General features: G+C 34.1%; 1 protein-coding gene across 1 annotated transcript in view; it reads right to left on the minus strand.

Moving 5' to 3' along the window:
- LOC138713610 (neuroligin-4, X-linked-like) overlaps window positions 1–23013 on the minus strand; it is a 357534-nt gene that overhangs the window by 56626 nt on the left and 277895 nt on the right. The window contains exon 5 of the mRNA XM_069845834.1: window positions 14352–14470. Within this exon, the coding sequence (XP_069701935.1) occupies window positions 14352–14470 (119 nt within the window). The remainder of the gene's footprint in view (window positions 1–14351; window positions 14471–23013) is intronic.

Below are 23013 nucleotides of genomic sequence, written 5' to 3' on the forward strand. Positions count from 1 at the left end.
ATCATATATACTCGTGGTTTTAAGTTCTAACTTAGGGTTAAGATATAAATTAGATTTACTTTAATTAATTATGTTACATTAAGGGATTCATTTAATTTAGGATGCTCCTTATTAATATTATTATATATTGCTATTATTATTTTATTATTAATATTATGATTGTATTTTATTATGATTGTCATTATTGAGTGTAATTACTTACCACTGCCACCGGGTACTTACCCATTTGCAGTGTGAATAAATACATACACATACAAGATTTATAATTACAATGACTATTACACTTTTACTACTTCAGACTACTTTTGACCAATAAAACGGTACGAAAGGACATCTTTCAACCAATCATGGCTGCTTATCGTACAATTTTATCGCTTCCCTAGCATTTGTTTAATTTTATCGCTTCCCTAGCATTTGTTTGTTTTTATCACTACCCTAGTATTTGTTTCTTTGTTTGCCAACATTTCAAACTGCAAAATCTTTACGCTACTATAAAACATGCTTTGCGATAGTAATTTGTTTCCCACATAAATAGTTGACTGAAAATGGCGGCTCCGTTCAAACATTTTGGTGAAGCTAACATTAGTGAAATAGAATTTTAGTCAGTCAATTAATATCTATTTTATTGTATTAGAGTACTTTATTTCATGTAATCTTTATTTACTTTCTCCTGCTTTTATCACCTTCCTAATATTTGTTTCTTTGTTTGCCTACATTTCAAACTGCAAATTCTTTACGGTACTATAAAACATGTTTTGCGATCGTCATGTGTTCACAGCATAGACAGTCGATTGAAAAGGCGGCTCCGTTGAAACGTTGTGGTTGAGCTAACATTACTGAAATGGAATTTCAGTAAGTCAATGAATATTTTATTGTATTAGAGTACTTTAGTATTTCTTCTAATCTTTATATACTTTATTCTAATCGTGTAATAGTCAATTAAATTTCATTCGAGGTTTGATTTTTCTTCGATAAATCAAAATCTCTAGTGAGATTACTGTTGATAAAAGTAACATGAAACAATCGTGATGAGATAAATTAAGGTACAGAAAAATTAAGTCTGAAACTAGGATTTATGTGGTTTACCAATGGTCACGTGTTTGAGTAATTACCTTTTAAATTGCAATATCGTTCGACAGTCCCTGAGGGAGCCGGGTAGGGAGTTGAAGAAACGAATTTGCTGATGCTGTGAAAGAGGAAGGTATAGTTAATAAAAGGTGAATTTTAGAACGAGTATCCAGGCTGTAGTAAAAAGCGAGTTCTGAAAAAACGATCGAAATTCCGTATCTTCATATGGGCGAACTAAGCAAAATTTGCAATATTCACTTTCAGGTTATGAAAGCTAGCTATCTTAAGTCATATACCACACAGAACTCAATTTTTCCCATTTCTGCAGAAAGAGAGTTTTAGAAATACGGTCCAATTATAAGGAAGATATTTGACTTGTTTTAGAGCTATATATTGTACGGTGTTAGTACAGGGACATTATTTTATTTTTACTTCAATTTTTATTGTACCTGAGTTTTTGAATGTACTTCACTCCCACCCCTTCTACTAATGAAGTTCAGCCGTCCTCCACAGAGTTCCAAGACCGCATATATAGTCATAGTAGCCTTACGGTCATTGTAAACAGTACGTTCCAAAAATATGTTCGCGTTTTCCAGTGACGAAAGAGCTTTCAATATTAAATCACTTTCGCACAGGTATTGTCATCCATTTGCCTACGTCGTATCCCGGTTTCCCCCACCAGCTTTTATTCGCCAGCTAGTGGCTGGGCTGTCTTAGATCTTTTCTGAGAACATTAATTTCTGTTAGAAATTGGACTTCTACGTAATATTATACAACTGTTTAAAATAACTTAAATAGAAGGGCCTCGTTAAGTAATTAACTGTCACGTGATTTCCTTCCTTTCTATGACCCTACGGCATAACCACTTGGACGGACAGTAGATAGTATGTCTGAGTAATTTTATGTTTTCGGATCGGGCAGAAGTGAAGATTGAATTTACAGTATTTAAGGTATTCTTTTATAGAGTAGGTATAGAATTATTTCAACATGAGTTACTAGTACGAAAGACGAAACTGGTAATTGGGATTAGGTACAAGAATCTATAGTGCGATAATATGCACATTAGAACTGAAGCCTGTATCGAAATGAACGGTCACCATTTAAAAAAAAATGTGTTTAAATATCCATATTATGATTATTTTTCAATTTAACTTCATTCTCTATATTGTACGCTAATGTGCTGTAGACTATAATATACACTGCATAATGAATACGTCCACATGGACAGCTCAGTTTGTTAGTAAAAACACTCATTGTTGATACTGTACTGTATTTTGATTAAACAAAAACCTAATGAAAATAATCAAAATCAAAACAGCGATATTTCCTAGTGTACGTAAATGGATTAACTACTTTTCTTCCCTCCTATACCTAGTAAAGTGCTTTGTTTGTATATTATGCCAGTATCATCGAACTCCAGTCATGGAAGGGGGTAGCAAAGGGCGTTGACCCAGAGGTATAGCCAAGTTAATATTAAAAATGTTAGTGAAAATAAAATGATGTCCCTGTACAACCCCGTGTTGTAGCATCATGGTCTAAGGCATCCTGCCTTCCTGACTCGTGTTGTGGAATGCGTGCTGGTTCGAATCCTCATGAGGGAAAAAATTGTTCATGAAATTTTTGCTACAGTATGAAATCGGTGCCTACCCAGCATCGTGATGCACTTGAGGAGCAACGATAGGTAGCGAAATCCGGATAGGAAAGCCAGCTATAGCTAACGACTGGGCGATCATCGTGCTAACCACACTACCTCCATTCTGGTTAGGCAATCTGCATTTTAACTGGGTTACATTTTCTCATTTCTTAGCAGATATTACTTTTAGGACCCATTTATAGGACTTTTATTTCTTGTTTCGATGCATACTACCTCCTCTCTAAATAATGAAAACTTTTTTTTCGGAACATTCTGTATTCATTTCTCTTATTTTCTAGTAGAGTATATCAAGCGATGCTCTTTAAAATCTCGTTTCTGATGATGATAATGATAATAATGATGATGATGATGACAATAATAATAATAATAGAAATAAATATGCATTATATTATATTATATTATATTATATTATATTATATTATATTATAATTGATAAATAAATTTAAAAATAAACTTCTAACCGCCTAAATTCTCTGAAAAACCAGAAAATATTCACACTAGAACAATACGAAATATACAGACACAAAAACTCACCCCCATCAAATCCTCAACACACAACTCAATTTCAGAACACACACCTTTTGGCTCCACATTACACTACACAAACACGCCCCAACAGGAAAGACAATTAGAAGGTGCGAAGATCACCCAGTTCTGATGATAGCCCATCGGCTGAAACTAGTCAACAAGGTAACCTAGTTAATTAACACGTGAAAGCATATATATATACTTTATATTTCGAAATTAATTTCTTATTGAATGAAGTTTGTATGTTGAATATTGCATTTTCTTTGGCAGTGCGTAGAATGAATAGCAGTGCGTAAAGGGATTACTTGTTACTTTTTTACCCACTAGTACAGTGGTCGGTAAAGATTACGTCATATAAAATGCAACTCGTAATACGCAGCAATGAGGAAGGTAGGAGGGAAGTGCTTAACGTTGAATGAACAAGTGGTGGCTAATGGGAGGCAGATCATGTCTTACCCCTCCGCCCTGCTTGTGTATTAAAGAGGTGACTCGCGAGTCAAGAATTGCCGACCACTGCACTAGTATTTTAAAGGAACACTTTACGCACTAATAACAGCGGATAAAATGCAACTTTACGCGTTTTCTTAGCAAAGAGAATATATTTTAATTTACTACGTATATATTCAGAATTTTAAATCAAACTACAAACTGTTGCCACCAGAAACATTTTTTCGTACGACTAGGAAAGATTCCTCCCAAATATGCAAGACAAATAAATATTTCAATGTTTGGACTTATCTATTTTACTTTTTTAATTTCGTTACATTTTAAATGTTTATTAAAAAATAAAAAAGTAATGAAAGGAAATAAAACTACTATAATAGTAGGGTCTTATTAATAACAATAACTTAACAATCTTTTCTGCGTAAGAATCCTAGAGAGCTCTATGCAATTTAACAGTCATGTCAACTGATGCCCATAGGCGCAAGCGCGCGCTTTAGAGTTCAGAAGAGCCTGAGCGCTTTGCAACGGAAAGGAAAGAGACAGATGAAAGAGGTAGTATATGCCGCTTGGTCGAGCTATATACAGGGATGACCAGCACTGATTCAATGGATAAAGGGAAGAAAACTCATTAAGACTGTAACCATATGTAGTCCCACACGATATATTGTTGGTTAAACTACAATCAACGGGGACTGACTTCAGAGTACTCCAGTGAATCAAGGAGTTTTTAACTTGTCGCACTGAAGAGAGTACGGGTAGGGGAGGAATTATCGAACCCAACTGAAATTACTTCCGGAGTCCCGCAGGGGAGTGTCTTGGGGTCTCTTCTATTCCTGGCTTTTGTAAATGATCTGCCAGTTAATATCTTGTCTAGGGTTCGCTTATTCGCGGATGATTGTATGGTATACAGGGAAATAAAATGTTATGAAGATACTACTCTTCTTCAGACTGACCTAAATAGAATAAATGATTGGGCAATAGCCAACAAAATGAAAATAAATTCTCTAAAGAGAAAAGCCATCAGCTTTACAAGGAAAAGAAATAAAATAGTCGCATCGTATACGTTAGGGGGTGAAACCATTCCGGAAGTTAACAAATATAAATACCTCGGAATAACATTTAGCAGCGATCTCGGCTGGGGGGAACACGTTACGGACACAGCAGGAAAAGCATGACGAGCGTTACACTTTGTGATGAGGGTACTAAGAAAAGGCTCTGATAAATCCAAAGAGATTACATACAAATCACTAGTATGTCCAGTAATGGAATATGGTGCTGCATGTTGGGATCCTTACAGATTAGAACATATTAAGACACTGGAAAAGATTCAAAAACGGGCTCTCAAGTGTTGTCGGAAAAATTCACCATTAAAATGGGACACACTCAAGGACAGAAAACGCGAATTCGATTATGCGCAATGTTCAAAACATAGAGAGGTGAGCCTGCCTGGAGAGAAATAAAAAATAGGTTGCAACCGCCAAATTACTCTTCAAGGAACGACCACTCATATAAATTGAGGGAAAGAAGACAGTGGACGGACACTGGAAAGTTTTCTTTTCTCAATCGTACTATCAGGGACTGGAATGCTTTACCTGCAGACTTACTAAAGGCTTTACCAACAACCAAAAACGTATTTAAAAATAGGCTTAAGGACTTTACTAATAGACGATAATTATACACAGTATGTAAAGAATGTAAATGATATGTTGTTATTGAAGTGTTGTATCAGTGAAGAATTATGTTGTGTCAGTGAAGTGTGTTGTATCAGTGAAGAAGTATGTCGTGTCAGTGAAGTGTGCTGTGTAAGTGAAATGTGTTCCTGTCAGTGACGCTTTATAGTTTATAGTGGCAGTGCAAAGTATTTGAACAATGAAATGTTTTTGAAGTGTTAGTGAAATCAGGATAGAATCAGTGAAATGTGTCGTAGTTCCAGTGCAGTGAGTGAGTTAACAGCGAAATGAGTATAATGTGGAAAGGTACTTGTGCAGATATGAACATATCATACTCGTGGGTTTTAGTTCGAACTTAGATTTAAGATACAAAATAGATTTATTTTAAATGTTTTTTAAAGTGATCGTGCTTCATTTAATTTAGGATATTCCCTATTATTATTATTATTATTATTATTATTATTATTATTATTATTGTTATTATTATTATTATCATTATTATTATTATAAATTATATTGTTAGTATTAATTATTTGTATTAATTATTGGTATTATTAAGTGTATTTTTAATTAACAAGTTTGTTATTGTCATTATTGAGTGTAATTAGTTACCACTGTCACCGGGTATATACCCATTGCAGTGTGAATAAATACATACATATTAATTTTTATATTAGTCTGAAAAGTATAAGTGCATTATAAGAATGTAAGTTTTAATTTTAATGCTTATTTTTCACAACTTTACTTTTTTATTCAAAATGAATATTTTCTCAACTTTGGTTTACAGAAAAGTGAAATTTTCAGATATATTTATTTAGTAGCCTTACAGGTACTGAATCAATGTTTTCGTAAATCTAATATATCGTAAATACGTAATATTGAAGATGGTGTATTGGAAATTTTCGCATGGAAAATGTTTCTAAGGAAATAAATTAACAAAGCAACTACTGTTACATCATAAACAAAAGATATGTGCCGATGTGTTGCAAAAACGTCAGTTCTATAGCTTCAGCAGATTTCCAGGAAATAATTTAATATTCTGATAATAGGAAGTTGCGCACCATTATCGCCTTAAAAGCATAAGGCGATAAGAGTTTTGTTATGTAATATTAGTTACAGTTAAAACATATAGCCTACCTAAGTAACTTTGCTTTGTACTATAATAATGTTTTGATTACTTTATTGATTACTTTCATAAGACTAAAGATACCATCAATATTAATTCCAACTTATCATGTCATACTCAATCCTTCTCTTTGGAGCATCATTTTCTTTATGAATGATATGTTTCATTCACTTAGTATAGTGTAATTGTTATACTATGGAATTTATCTCAATATTCCTTCTTAATTCTTTATTATGTTATTAATATTTAAAACTCAAGTGCAATATTAAGAAATTGGTGTTAGTACTTTTCTTTTATAGAGAATATAGGCTAGATAATAGGAAACAGAAAGAAGCCATAAAATATAACTACATAAAATTTCACGTTCCGTTTGAAGTATGTGCACCACTGTTTTCTTAACCCAACAGCTGCTTGCTTATTCATATACATAATTCTTCCACCTTTCATACTCAGCGCTTGATGCCCACGCACGACGTCAAGGTCAGAAAAATGCGCTTGCTTTGACATTACTGTAATATAATTCTGTGAACAATACTTAATCTACACCACTCGATATGTGCGAAAATATGTAGACATTTCTGCACATCATTAAGAATACTTAACTCTATTGACCCAAGAATATGACAAATGGTATATCAGCGAATATCGGTAAAATACGAATGCAATCTCTCTCGTTTTACGTGTAAGTATATCTTTCCTCCGGTTCAATTTACGAGACTAGATTTCAATTGGTCTTACAAATTACATGAAAGGAATGATAAAGTAAAACCGGATGGTGATGAGGATTAATATGGAAAGCAAAACTTCGTCCGTGTCCAACACCCTGTCTCTATCCGGCTGTCTTCGTGAGTACCCTTACAAAAGCATCTGACGGTAGATCATTTTACACATGATCTGAGAGCCATTAGTAGATTCCACACCTACTGAATTTCGTCTAACAGATATCACCTCTTCCCTCGTTCAACCCTCTCTCCTCTCTCATCTACCCCGACCCTCCAGATTTCCGACAGACACAACTCAACATTCCACCCTTATCTCTCTTATCTTTCCCTCGCTCACGTTCAGAAAATCGGACAACCCTTTTCGACAATTCAAGAAAGGGGTTGGAGAAGTGTGGAGGGGATTGGATAGTAGAAAAACCAATCATTCTATGTGGGAAAGAGGGTACTTTATGGATTAGGAGGCCACCCCACAATCTCCATTCCTTCCTCACCCTCTCTAGTCCTATGAAAACGTCCTCACTCGGTTTGTCTGTGCGTTTCAACCCTCTCCTCCCTTAAAAGCTGAAGGAGTGCGTCTATAGTGTTCCTCTGGATTCAATTTTCGCGCAGAATTCTGTCATCAGAGAATTCTCTACATCTGTGACGACTCAAAATGTGGTCAAAGTTTTCTGAACGTTCTCTCTTAGGATAAAAAAGTAGAACGTTCCATGTGTCAGTATAGTATTATAAGGAAGTGGCAACTCGAGTCAGACCAGATGGTTGGAATGGAACCCATCAAAATCCATTGCTTTTTGTCGAAAGCTTTAAAGAATAGTCTGTGAATGCACCATAAAAGAAGGGGCATCTCAACGGAAGCTAAATAAAAAAATGCAACCGTTCTTTCGTTATCGGTATTACACAGCCTAATAACATTGTTATTATTATCATTGTCATCATTTTCACTACCTAAAACGATACTTCAGTGAATATTAGTAGTTAAATAAATTTTATTAATATAATCATCATCAAAATCACTACTAAAAACGTTATTTCTGTGATTATTACTAGTTAAATAAATTTCATTAATATCATCACCATCATAATCACTACTAAAAACGGTACTTCAGAGTGAATATTACTAGTTAAATAAAATTGATTAATATCATCACTATCATAATCAGTACTAAAAACGGTACTTCAGAGTGAATATTACTAGTTAAATAAAATTGATTAATATCATCACCATCATAATCACTACTAAAAACGGTACTTCAGAGTGAATATTACTAGTTAAATATAATTTATTAATATCATCACTATCATAATCCCTACTAGAAAAGTTATTTCAGTGAATATTTCTAGTTAAATAAATTTCATTAATGTTTATTCGCTATGTACGAAGATTCAAATAACACAACCATATTTCTCCTCTATTACAACCACCACCACTTTTTCGAATACACTCATCACCTCTACTACTATCACCGTACCACCATTATCACCTTCACCAACATCACCACTACTTCACCTCATTTAACGTAGGTCAAGCCAATATGCCTTTCAAGTCTCATTTTCAATTCAACATCTGGGATGAAGATATAGTACGATACTTGTCTACGTAGCTATTGCTATATTCTCGTTTCCAATGTTATTTTATTTGACTTGTGTTCAATTGCATACAATTGACTTTTTACCGTTTATTTAGTAGTAGTAGTAGTAATAGTAGTATTTATTTATTTATTTAACGTGGTGGAGATAAGGCCGTGAGGCCTTCTCTGCCCCTCTACCATGGGATTATAACTACAATATGAAGAATAAAATTACAATTAATATTAAATTTACAATTACAATAAAAATCAAAATACGAAAATATTACCTGATTAATGAAAGCTAGACAATTTATTATAAAAGTTAAGAAGAAAGAATGTTTTTGTATTTACTGAAATACAAATTAAACCTAGAATAATGAAATTGTTTAGTGATGAACAGAGGGCGGATCAGAGTGACCGGGTTCCGTGGCTTCATGTTACTGATGCAGAGAGCAGAATGTCTCGGCACGTGTTCCCTAGGTACAGACAGTGGGTAAAAAATTATACAGTATGTAGTAGGAACATCACATTGCGCAAACAGGTGGCGTATGCTACTACTAGTGAAAGCAAATGCGAAGTTATTATTTGGGAATACGAGGTATCCGATGAAGTACGCATAATAGTGGGCCCACAGTTCAACAGAGCAGTTAGGAACGAGCGTGTGCTATTGGTGTGTTATTTATAAACTGTCAGAATGCCTAAGGAAAAATGTGTACAAAGTGGAAAAAGTGAATGCTTGTACACCAGTTCGGAGGTATTATCTTCAGCAGTGAAGGAGAAATTATTACGTGTAATATATGTAAAGTGACGTTAAGAGCTACGAAAAAAATGACAATTAGAAAGGCACTGCAACAGCAGAAATCACAGGGAATATATACAAGAGGGATCCACACCTGTGGAGTAACGGTCAGCGCGTCTGGCCGCGAAACCAGATGGCCCGGGTTCGATTCCCGGTCGAGGCAAGTTACCTGGTTGAGGTTATTTCCGGGGTCTTCCCTGAACCAAATTCAGCAAATGCTGGGTAACTTTCGGTGCTGGACCCCGGATTCATTTCACCGGCATTATCACCTTCATCTCATTCAGACGCTAAATAACCGAAGATATTGATAAAGCGTCGCAAAATAAGCTACTAAAAAAATATAAAAGAGGATCCGTCAACATCGGATACAAAGGTAATTGTAGGAACACTTATATCTAACTCTACTGGAAAGAAATATTTACTAACGTGCTGTATTCTCTAATGCCATGGGTATTTTGTGTCCTACTGGTATCAGGTATAATAATGTACTTCTTTTAGTCACAGATGCTGCGCCCTATATGATAAAGGCGGCCATGGACATAAAAATAATATATCCTAAGTTGGTTCACCTTACTTGCTTAGCACATTGACTCCATAGGGTGGTGGAAGTAATTCGCTCTTCTTATAGTGACGTCGATAGTTTTGTAGGTAATGTTAAGAAATTTTTTCTGAAAGAACCTTCCCGAATGCAGAAATTCAAGAAAATCGCTCCCAAGGTTCCCCTTCCACCAAACCCCATAATAACAAGATGGGGTAGTTGGCTGGAGGCTGCCTTCTATTATGCCACATATTATGTTCAATTTGTGAAAGTGATCAATAGTTCAGATTCTACAAAGGCACATTTAATTGAAATAGCAAAATCCCTAATATCAGATGGTCTTGCGACCAGTTTAGATTTCATACAGAATAACTTTTGTCACTTACCGAAAGCCATAACGTTGTTACAAATATCTGATTTACACATGCCAAAGGCTATAAACATATAGAAGAAATATCTGTAAAACTTAAGGAAACCAAAGCTGGAAGTTACGAAAAAAGTGAACGAGAAACTTCAGAATGTGTTAGCAAAAAATAATGGTTTTTCAATCATGTGTGGCGTGCGAAATGTGTTGCTGTTGCAAAAAAACAAATAGAGCCCTCGAGATCAAACAGTGAAAGAAATATATCAGATATTGATATTGATCTTCCTGATATAATATATTATTCGTATGCACCTATTACGTCTTGCGATGTCGAAAGGAATTTCTCACGATATAATTTTTGTTCAAGTGAGAGACGCAGAACGTCCACTTTCAACAATCTCCACATGTACATTATTGTCCACTGCAATACACAGATTACGTAGTATTCACTTTACACTTACGTACAATGTAGTGTTTTGTAACGGAGTACAAATTCACAGCCGTCATGTACAGCACAGTGTACGCATTCTTTTGACACAACTGTACGGACATTGCAGGTACACGCCCGCTGTGTACTTCTGGAGTCACCGTCTATGCTTCAACATAAACAGACTATAGTAAATGGTTAGTAAACTTGTAAGAACAGTCACTCTGATCGGTCCTCTGGTGATGAAATTACCGGATATTGAAATATTTTGTGATAGATTAAGAGAACTATCTACAGGAAACTATGTCTGAACCAGTCTCAATTACTGACCAAGTGCCTAGTAAGTTTGCGTTTGAATTCAATTTTATTTCGAAAGTCCCTGATGCTAGCAGGTAGCTAATTCCAGAGTCTTGGCAGGGCTATTGTGAAAGAGGATGAGTATGAGTAGGTGCGATGGGATGGTATTATTAGTATTGTTTCATGGCGAGAGCGTGTGTTCAGACTATGGTGGGAAGAAAGTAAGTGAAGCGAGACGACAGGTACGAAGGAATAGAAGAGTTCAAGATTTCTAAGAGAAAGAGAAGTGAATGTAAATAATTTATTATCTTACCTAGTTTAAGCCAACCTATTGCTTCCATGAATGGGGTAATATGAACATATTTACGAACATTGCTTACAAAACGTACACACAAATTATGAGGACGTTGAAGTTTCGTTTTGTTGTCACTGGAAAAGTCAGTCAGTAAAATCTCAACATAGTCAAAATAGGGTAATACAAGCGTCTGCACAAGGGACTTTTTTTAAGTAAGAGGGAAGATTATGCTATATCAATCGCGAATTGATTTAACATCGATAACTTGGCGATAAATGGCACAATAAGAAGATTCCCCATGAGGCTATCCGATATTCGCCTTAAAGCTGCGAAAAATCCTGAAGTTAAACCAGTTAAGCACTATGATTGTCGAAACTAATCTTAATCCTGATATTATCAAGGAGAGATGGATGCTGAGAGAGAAACTTGAGAAAATGAGCTTGTAAAATTGTTATTTTACACGTAACGTCCTTACTAGTACATTGGCGCCTATGTAGTCAATGTGTTCCCCGCAGTGAACAGTAAGCTTATTTTAATAATAACACTTGTATAGCCTAAATGATGTACGCATACTCGTTGTTTTAGGTGTCTGCAATATTTAAACAATATCACGTGTATTAGCTCACCACATGAGTTACCAAATGGGCTCTCCTTTTTAGGAGATCTTAGACCTTAACGGTTCATTCATTCATTTATTCATTCAAATTCTAATGTATAGTGGACGAAATGAAGTTCTACACAATGCCTACGTTGTCCATCATCTTTACTCGTCGGTTTAGATTGGCATTGAGAAACATTGTGGTGATAAGGGATCACACTTCCACAAAGCTGGTTGAAGAGAAACATCAATATGTTTCAACTAAATTTAGTTATAGCCTTCATAACCCCCCAGTTTAAAAGCTGTAACAAGTGAAATACCGGTATTTGAAGAATGCATATAGATTACATTTGAACAACGATCGAGAAAGCAAAACTAACAGCGCCCGCAAAACCAGAAACCCGCACGACAATGTTGTCTATGTCGCGTCGTTGACGTAAAGACTGCTTGCGAGTGTTTGAAGACATCGGGACTTCCGGAGTGATCAACTCTCGAACGTCAAGCAGCCTTGAATCGCCACAATTGTTTATATCAGACAGAACTTTTATCTACTTTGGCAACTGTTATATAAGTTATATGTATAAACAATCAAGTAGCCTAATTGAAACATCATCTCCACCTTTCAGTGTATAATAATCCGTTCCCCAATCTTTATTTAATTATTAGGCCCTTAGTAAAAGGGTAGGAATTTTCTTTTCGTATGTTTGAGATCACGTGTACAAACTCAAGTAAAAAAAAATATATTAGCGATTTATTTAACGTTATGTTTTATAAAATACATTAAAGATGATATATTTCAGTTGTATGAACACTAATAATATTAATAATAATGTTATTAGTGTTCATACAACTGAAATATATCATCTTTAATGTATTTTATTAAATCAATGAACACTGTATTATTGACCTAACATGCGTGTTCTATCTTTAAATATGTTATGTTTCATGTTTTCTAGAAATGCAAATTTATTTGAGAATTGTTTTTTTTTCTATTTATATAACCATAGGTTAATTACTATACACACATCTAAGCAAAAAGCCAGAAACTAAACACACTAGAACAATATGAAATATATAGACACAAAAACACACCCCAACGAAATTCTCAACACACAACTCAACTTCAAAACACACACACTCTTTGACTCTACACTATACCACAGGAACACATCCTAACAGGAAACAGAACAAGTGGCTCCAAGACCAACAACGACCAGTTCTGAAGATGACCCATAAATAGGTCGAAACAAGTAAACGAGGTACGTTGAAATTTAACACAGGAAAGTCTTACCATACATATTCCGTAATATCATATAATAAAACCAGAACATTTTGATAACTAAGATACTGTTCTGTTTTGTCTTTTTGTCTCAATTAAACATTTATAATATTATTTATTTCAACGGTTTATGTTATTCAAAGTTACGAAATCTTTCCACGCCGACCAAATGCTATTTCGAGAATGATGAGCGAGACTCGAAGCGCACGAGAGTTAAGAGACGAGACTTGAAAGACAAATGTAGCGAACACAGCGAGAGAAGCGGCAGGTAAGAGACAAGGAATATTAAAGTGATGTAAACTCATTTGAACATAAAAAGATAATAGTTTGTGGCAGGAGATTAGAAATATTTCACTTTCAAAATTTAGAACAGTGGAATAAATTATATTTAATCTTTACGAACTTTGTGCAATAGAACGCCGTAGTTTTCAACCCCGCCTAGTGTCGAAGTTATAAGTCTGAAGCTTGAAATAAGAAGGAATGTGAAACAATACAAAACAAAATATACACAAAAATAATCATTATGACAATTGTATAGGCTAACGTTTCACAACGACAGTGGAAAGCTTCACAGTTCAAGTTCAGAAGTTAGCAATCAAGGACGTCCTAAGATGGTGGTATTGTTAGTAATTACGTCGTTTTAAATTTCCTACAGAGCTTATTCAGAGGCTGAAAGGTAATAAATGAAATTTATATTTATTTTATTTAACTTACTTTGTAAACTATATGATCTGTTCAGAAATATTGAAATGATGATAATGCAGATAGAAGAGAGAAAGTGTTGTGGCAAAAACAGGCAGGTAATAGTGCTCCTTCCAAGTCTAACAGTAGTTAGCAGTCACTACAAATGTGCCTGGCATAGAACTTAAATTTTTGACAATGAGCCGTCAGCCCATTGAGCTTGGCTGTGCCTCGTTAGGAATATAGGTAATCAAATTTGAACACTACAACAATATAATGGAAACGGTACTTACTTATCTCTAAGTACTTCTGGTGAACACTGTCGTATTCGTCCCACACGATATTCCTGAAGCGATTTCTCTCCTTCGATCCCGCGAGGATGGAGTCCTGCTTGTGGTATTCATTTGGATTCCTAGAACAGAAGAAGCAATCAATACAACACTGAAGTATGTGAATATGGATGCCAGATTTTCGGATCATAGATAGATGCAGGTAATATTTCGAAGCTGCTTTTTCGCTCATCATGGAAGGCTATCTCCAATTATGAAAAGTTACACTTGGTAACGAATTCATCAGATAGGCTAGATTTCCATCTTTTTGCCTTTTCTTATTACACAATATATGTGTAGCTCTAAAAAGCTGTGTTTTTCTGCATCTACAACATGCCGAAAATTAAATTTCCCGGACCATTATCTTGTTTGTCCATTTTAAAATCTGTTAACAAAATAATGTCCATTCATTCATTCATTCATTCATTCATTCATTCAGTTCTGAGGTATTTTGCACTTCGTGTGATAAAATAGTGCATATATTTTAATAACTCATTTATTACTTTTCACATCTCAAAAATAAAATGTTTGTTTCAAAATTCCTTCATTTTTAGTCTTTAAAGAGTGATATTAATAGATTTGCTGTATGACTTGCATAAAACGAAACATTAAATAAGACAAGCATTAATATTCAAACATGTCTGGAGAAACATTCGTTTAGTTATTCATTTCTTCATTCATGCTCAGTGACGCATAGAATAAATAGGCGTATGAATGAATTCAGCATCACTAATTTGTAAAACAAAGTACGTACTAATTCATCAATCATTCATTAATTCATGTCCAACATTTCATAACACATTCAGTAGGTCAACTTGATTTTTAACTTTAACTGGAGCATTGCAGCAATTGAATTGTGCATTTGATAAATATATTAAGTACAAAATCGTTATTTTTCAGGAGAGCAAAAGAACTTATTTTCTCTTACGTATATAAATGAATATTTTCAACTTTTTATATTGTATTCAGAGACAGACTAATTTATATTTTTATATCATTTAAACTTTTTATACTTATGATGAATGATGGGTGGAGCGGTGAAAAATTCTCTCCGGCACCAGGACTCGAACCCGGGTTTTCAGCTCTACGTGGGAATCAGGATTATGACCCTTGAAAACGAATTCAAAGTAAGATAAATACAGTAAAGACTCTATTATCCGTGGTAATGAAGGGCGTGGACTAAATGGTTAATCGAAAAATAGGATAATTTGTACCACAAAATATTTTCATAAATTAAGTGCATAATATAAAGCTTCGTAATTTCGTCAGTAGTGTTGTATTTAACATGCTGGATAGTGGATGAAAAGTTCACTAATTTAAGTCTCGTTGTCAACAATGGATTATTAAGGGGCAAGGAAATCCCTTGTACTGGATATCTGCGAAAAAGAAAGGAATAGTACAGTTCTCGTGCTGCGGAGTCACATATTTTATACATTTTATCCTTTTTTATTACTAACTAGCTGTACCCGTGCGCTCCGCTGCACTTATTAGAAATAAATATAAAGTAATTACATAATTAAAATAGGACATTGGGTCCAGGAAACATTCGTTTTTGATAGAAGAATAAATCGTTTAATATGCTACTTAATTTAAATTGTATTTAAATAATTAAAATGCTATCATTTTGTTCCAGAGACCACTCATTTGGTGCAAATATAATTCCTTTAACATTTTTCTAAATTAGTCTTGAATGCATCCTTTAATTAATCACTCCAAATTAATAGAGTTGATTGTGTACGAAGATCATTTTTATGTTAACCTTACTTTGCATCTTTTTTTTGTTAAGTTTATTTTATTCACGCCTTAACATCTGTGGTCCTGTTGCATGTTTAGATTGTGTGGTTATTTCAGTAGGCCGTTTTTACTCTTGTTGAGTTCCTGTTTCTATTGTGTGTTGTAGATGGCTTGTGTTCATGTAACTGATTATAGACTTTGATTAATGTTTTTGGTATTGGTAATTGAGGCGGTGATGAATAATGGCATGTATCTTTCCAATCCGGCATTTGCCTTTATGACTAAGGGAAAGCATGAAAAACCTGTCAGATTGGTCGCCCACGGAGTTTGAACCCGGCACCCCCGAATGCGTGTCTCAAATGCTACCGCCTGAGCCAACTCGCTCGGTTGTATATCATTGTTTATGCAACTAAAAACATGAGGTACCCTACATAAATATTATTTTAAGAAATACAGGAAACGAATATGGGTAAATTATGAGCGCAAGAACGCAATTTCATAACACTTTTTAAAATACCTCAGCTCCAGTGATCTCTATGGTAAAATGAGTGTATAAAATTAGAGTATTTTATGTGGACCAAATAAAGTTGCAATAATCAAATTATACAATATTTCGCTGAATATCAAGTTTTCTGTGCGTACAGATTTCTTTTCATCTTACCTCAGTCCTCATTTGTAGCATTACACCCATCTAGAGAAACTACAAATTTCGAATAGTGAAGGTTAATTAGCTTCTGAGATTACTTCATACAAACACACAAACTATTCTCTGTATATTAATATTGATAAACGTCAGGGCCGCCTTAAATAGACGAAGTCATTTGTTTTGATTTCATTGTAGCCATCGTCGTCGTTCCTGTAATAACTCCTATGTCACATATCGATTTTCATATTTTTGCTCTATTAAATAAATAACTTAAATAGTGATGCAGCAAATAATACAATCTACTATATTTAACTTAATTATATTTCTTTCGAAAATGTAAGAATTCACGATCTCCTATGCACTACTGCCATAGAATGAATGAATTTGTTTTTCTTTCTACTAAAAAATTTAATATTTTGCACATAGAAGTTACGGAACAACGACACTATAATCTGAGGCGGCGGTGGAAATGTATTGTATTGTTATTTTAAAACTCTTGTATATCGTTAAATATCAGTCCAATCAAAATTTTGCCTGGAATAAAACTTATCGGCAATCATTTTTAAAGAAACGTTTGCTATGTAACATTTTTCACAAAAATCAATAATAAGCGAGATATTTCGGTTTATTTAATTCAGACCCCCTTATAACCCCACTTTTAAATAAAGTATTTTGAATGCTATATAGCCTAAAATATAAGTTACAAAGAACTTAATTTATATTCCAATTTTCATCGAAATCCGTTCAGCCATTATCGCGTGAAAAGGTAACAAACATCCAGAAAGACAGACTTAAATATCAGTCCTATCAAAATTTTGCCTGGAACAAAACTTATCGAAAATCATTTTTAAAGAAACTTTTGTTATGTAACATTTTTCACAAAAATCAATAATAAGCGAGATATTTCGGTTTATTTAATTCAGGCCCCCTTATAACCCCCTTTTAAATAAAGTATTTTGAATGCTATTATAGCCTAAAATCTAAGTTACAACGAACTTAATTTATATCCAATTTTCAACGAAATCCGTTCAGTCATTATCGCGTGAAAAGGTAACAAACATACAGACAGACAGACATACAAACAAAAATTTCAAAAAAGCGATTTTCGGTTTCAGGGTGGTTAATTATATTATGTTAGGACCAATTATTTTTGGAAAATCGAAAATTACCAGAAAAATTTCGGCTACAGATTTATTATTAGTATAGACTGGGCACAGTAATTGCAATTCTGCAATCTGATGTGAAACGCGTTACGTTTTCCCTTTTCTCAAACCCTTCAATTTTGGTACGTCTTTCAATAGGCCTACTTATCAAAAACTTTTCTTTTATAATCGTGGAAGACATTTTGTGTAGAAGTTACAGAGTAAGGCCACTGGAACAGTAAGGCAAGGACTGAATGGTGCACAGGTTTGCTCTGAATTGTGCGGAAGTTCTTGATGCCATTTCTTTGAGAGCAAGTAGTGACGATTTTACAAGTTCGGAAAACATCCACAAGTAACTGTTCCTATTGGCAGCAGCGGCTGCAATACTGTGTAAGGCTTGTAATAACTAGGGGGAAGATTATGATGACCTAAAAATAGTATTGCAATGTACTGTAGTTCAAGATCAGCAAATATTTCATCTCTCTGAGCTAGAATCGTCATTGTCAGTGGTTACTTTGTTACGTCACGGTGAACATTGACTCAGAAATCTATTCATTAAGTCTTTGACAATGAACGTAATTAACAAAAAGGATATTTCAGTACCGTCCTCGCAGGCAACAAAATTTTTGGAGCACGATTTACATGGAACATGATTCTTTTCCTTTGAAATATCATAATTTTAGCAAAGATTCTTGAATTTCAAAGCAATGTAAACCAGGCGGCTATACGTGCTTGAGACATAACTAATGATCAGGGAAAGGATTTATATGTAAATACATATTTACTTATAAAGCTAATATAATTTATATTTTGCATTATCTTTATGTTTCACAATGTGTAGGGTTGAAAAATCCTACTTTTATTTTCCATATTTTTCCATATTTTAGAGTTTAGTACATATTTTCGTTAATTTCCATATATTTTCCATATTTCATATAAAACAGTCCATATTATATTAGGTTTAACAATAAAACAAAACAAAATTCCATTAACTTTTAAAAATACATTTCAACAATAGAGATTTAAACACATGTTCAGTAATCCCTTTAACATCAGAGTTATTTGAAAATTAGCAGTCCTATCAACAATGGGAAAGTAAGTTACAAAACTGTATTAATTTAATTTAAAATTTTTAACAGACTTCAGTTGTGCAGCTCAACAGTTAAATGCCAGTCAGAGTACACATAGGTTCAGTTTTGTAAATCATACTATAAAGACGGTAAATATGCCAAAAGTACGTCATTCAGTCAATTTAAAATCAAAACTAACAAGTTACATTTCAGAATTTAAAGAAGATGGTTTATCAACTGACAATAAAATATTATTTTGTAATTTGTGTCAGTGTGCAGTATCATCTACACAAAAGTTCCTGGTGCAACAACACATTACAACTAGTAAACATCAGGCCAACAAACAACTAAATTCCAAGCAGAGACAATTGTTTTTAACACAACCAACAACATCGAATGTAAGATCTGAGTTTAACATCGACCTGTGCCGTTCTCTCATCTCTGCTGATATTCCTCTCTACAAACTAAAGAATAAGGTCTTCAGGGAATTCCTTGAAAAATATACTCAACATACAATCCCGGATGAGTCAACACTTAGGAAGACGTATGCTCCATCCATCTACGATGAGACAATACAGAAGATAAGAGATGAAATTAAAGATAGTTCAATTTGGGTTTCCATTGATGAGACTCCCGACAAAGAAGGTAGACTTGTTGGTAATGTAGTTATCGGTTTGTTAAGTGAACAATATTCTGAACGAATTCTTTTACATTGTGATGTTCTAGAAAAGTGCAATAACAAAACTATAGTTAAACTGTTCAACGAAGCTATGGGTATCCTGTGGCCAAAGGGTATTATGTACGATAATGTGTTATTCTTTATTAGCGATGCTGCCCCTTATATGGTCAAAGCTGGACAAGCATTATCTGTTGTATATCCTAAATTGACTCATTTTACTTGTGTGGCGCATGCATTTCATCGTGTGGCAGAAGTGGTCAGAGACAATTTCCCTAAAGTAGATTTGTTGATTTCATCAGTGAAAAAAGTATTTCTCAAAGCTCCCAGTAGAGTTAACGTGTTGAAAGAAATGTACCCTGAAATTCCATTGCCACCAAAGCCAATTTTAACTAGATGGGGTACATGGCTAGAAGCAGTTGAATATTATGCCGAACATATAGACTCTATTAACAATGTTCTCCTTGCATTGGACTCTGAAGATGCAGTCTCAATTGATACTGCGAAAACAGTTACCTGTGACATAAGTGTGAAGAATGACTTAGCTCACATTCAGCATACATTTTCATGCATCATAAAAACGCTCAAAAGTCTCCAAAATAGGCACCTTTCACTATCTGAAAGTTTTGAAATTATAAATAGTACTGTGGAACAACTGAATCGTGGTAGAGGTAAAGTTGCAGATGCAGTAAGAGCTAAGGTGGACACTGTACTTTCAAAAAACCCTGGATATGAAGTACTACAAAAGGTTGTTGCTGTGATGAGTGGTGAATCAACAGTGAAGATTAACTTGGACTTATCCCCAGCAGACATTGTGAAATTGAATTATGTACCAGTTACTTCTTGTGACGTCGAACGCTCTTTTAGTCAGTATAAATCTATCCTCAGAGACAATAGAAGGAGATTCACTTTTCAGCACTTGAAAGAAATGTTTGTAACCTATTGTTATGGTAACAGACAATAAAAATTGTGTTTTGTTGAAACTACATTGGAAGATAAGGTACGTCCATTATATTTTTTGTTTAGTTTGATTAAAATGTACCAATATTTAACGTACATAGTCATTTTTTTATAATTTTAAGTCCATATTTAATTCCATATTTTGGTAAAAATCCATATTTAATTCCATATTTTGGTAAAAATAACTACATATATATTTACGTATTTCATATATTTTTAGTCCATATAAATCCGTTCACTGCTAATGATATATATATATATATATATATATATATATATATATATATATATATATATATATATATATATATATTCACTGTCATTTATAGCTTTTAGGTCAATAAAATCCGCCCCTTAGTAATAACAAACTCTGGGATAAATATATAGTAATATAAGGCACTGTGAAATACTACACGTTTTTCCTGCAGAAAAAAGAGAGAAAGAAAGACAGACGGATAATCCACTATAATCCACCGATATGTTAATAGAGTGACGGATAATTGGGGCTCTACTGTATTCAGTTGTTTTTCAAAGAGCTAAAGAAGAAGAAAGAAAATCTGAAGACTACTTACAGGAAGTTGGCGATGAAAGTCAATTAAGTTCATTTAGGCTACCTATGAGAAGGCAATATTGAATTTAATTATTGCATTGCTAATAGTGAATAATGCTAACTTAGATTTCGAGAATGTTTATGATTATTTTACTGATATTTTTTTAAAAATGATACTTGTTATAACTTTCCATTAATGTATCATTAATTTCATAATAATAACATTAATCACTTTTCAATTGTAGTTCTTTAAAATAGCATTAAACTTTTACATTTCCATAAACAAAAGTTTATTATTTTATAGTAAGTAGGTACCCCTTACCTTCACTTCTTTCTGTAGTTCTTGTGGTATGGTCTTGCAGTTTGACTGCAGTTTGTTTAAACGGCCTAAATTAAATTTTATATTTATTTTATTAGTTTCGATATTATTATAATTACCTTCTCCGCCTTTTATCGAATGACACCATCCACCAACGCATTTTGCGTTTCATCATTTTCTTCTTCAAAAACTCACCACTCAACAGTACATGTACAGCACATGAATTTCTCGTTACTATCTGCTTCATAAACTTTATTAATTTTTATTGAAAATTATTTCCATTAACCAAAAAAATAAAAAATAAAATAAAAATTGAAGAACCACGAAAAAAAATTAAATTGAAGGATAACGTCCGGCAATGGTATATAACGTCCGGTCTGGTCGAGACCACTCGAGATTTAACAATTCGACCGACCACAAGTCCACAAGTACGAACTTCGAGCAACTCGAGGTTTGCCAAGCCACACTCCTTGGGAGCAATTCTTAAGAAATGGACTGATATGAGGCCGTAACAAACCACCTGGTCTAATATGTTTTCGATGATAATAACGATGATGGTTATTATTACTATTAATACTAATGGCGGGTACTTACAATAATAATAATAATAATAATAATAATAATAATAATATTTCCACCATACTTCCAGAGAAACGAATGATTCGTCCATAATCTTCTCAGAGATAAAAGTTATATATTTTGATATGGGATATGACGGTTTTTATAGCCCTGTTGTGCGTCACTCAGGACGAATTAAAAGAAAACACATAGGCTATACTGCAAGTAATCTAGTACAATGCAATTTATTAATGTCTGATTACATTTTAAAAACTACATTTCCTAAGTAGCCTCCGCGGCAACGAATACATTCTGCAATCTGCTATGAAAGTCCTGCATAACTCGCCCCAACAAAACAGGTTCGGTGGCACTAATTTCGTTCCTTATGTTTTGTTTCAGTTGGATGATGGAGCGAGGCTTATTGTGATACACCCTACTTTTGAGATAAAGCCGTAGGAAGTAATCAGCTGCAGTCAGGTCAGGAGATCTTGGCGGCCAGGGAATATCTCCGATTTGTGAAATTATTCGTCCAGGAAACATGTTTCATAGACAGTTCATTGAACCATGAGCAGTGTGCGCTGATTACTTCATATGGGGTTATCTCAAAAGTAGAGTGTGTCGCAACAAGCCTCGCTGCATCATCCAGCTGAAACAAAACATAAGGAACGAAATTAGTGCCGTCGAACCTGTTTTCTTTGGACGAGTTATACAGAACTTTCATAGCAGATTGCAGGAATGTATTCGTTGCCGTGGAGGCTACTTACGAAATGTAATTTTTAAAATGTAATCAGACATTAATAAATTGCATTGTACTGGATTACTTCCAGTATGTGTGTTTTCTTTTAATTCGTTCTGAGTGTTCCACAACAGGGCTATAAAAACCGTCATACCCTACTGCCGCACCCTATATTGAAAAAAAAGATTGATGTTGTATTTTATAACAATTTTACTACCAGCTGATACAAAGGGTG

The sequence above is a fragment of the Periplaneta americana genome, chromosome 14 (genome assembly GCF_040183065.1).
Source record: "Periplaneta americana isolate PAMFEO1 chromosome 14, P.americana_PAMFEO1_priV1, whole genome shotgun sequence".
Lineage (NCBI taxonomy): Eukaryota > Metazoa > Arthropoda > Insecta > Blattodea > Blattidae > Periplaneta > Periplaneta americana.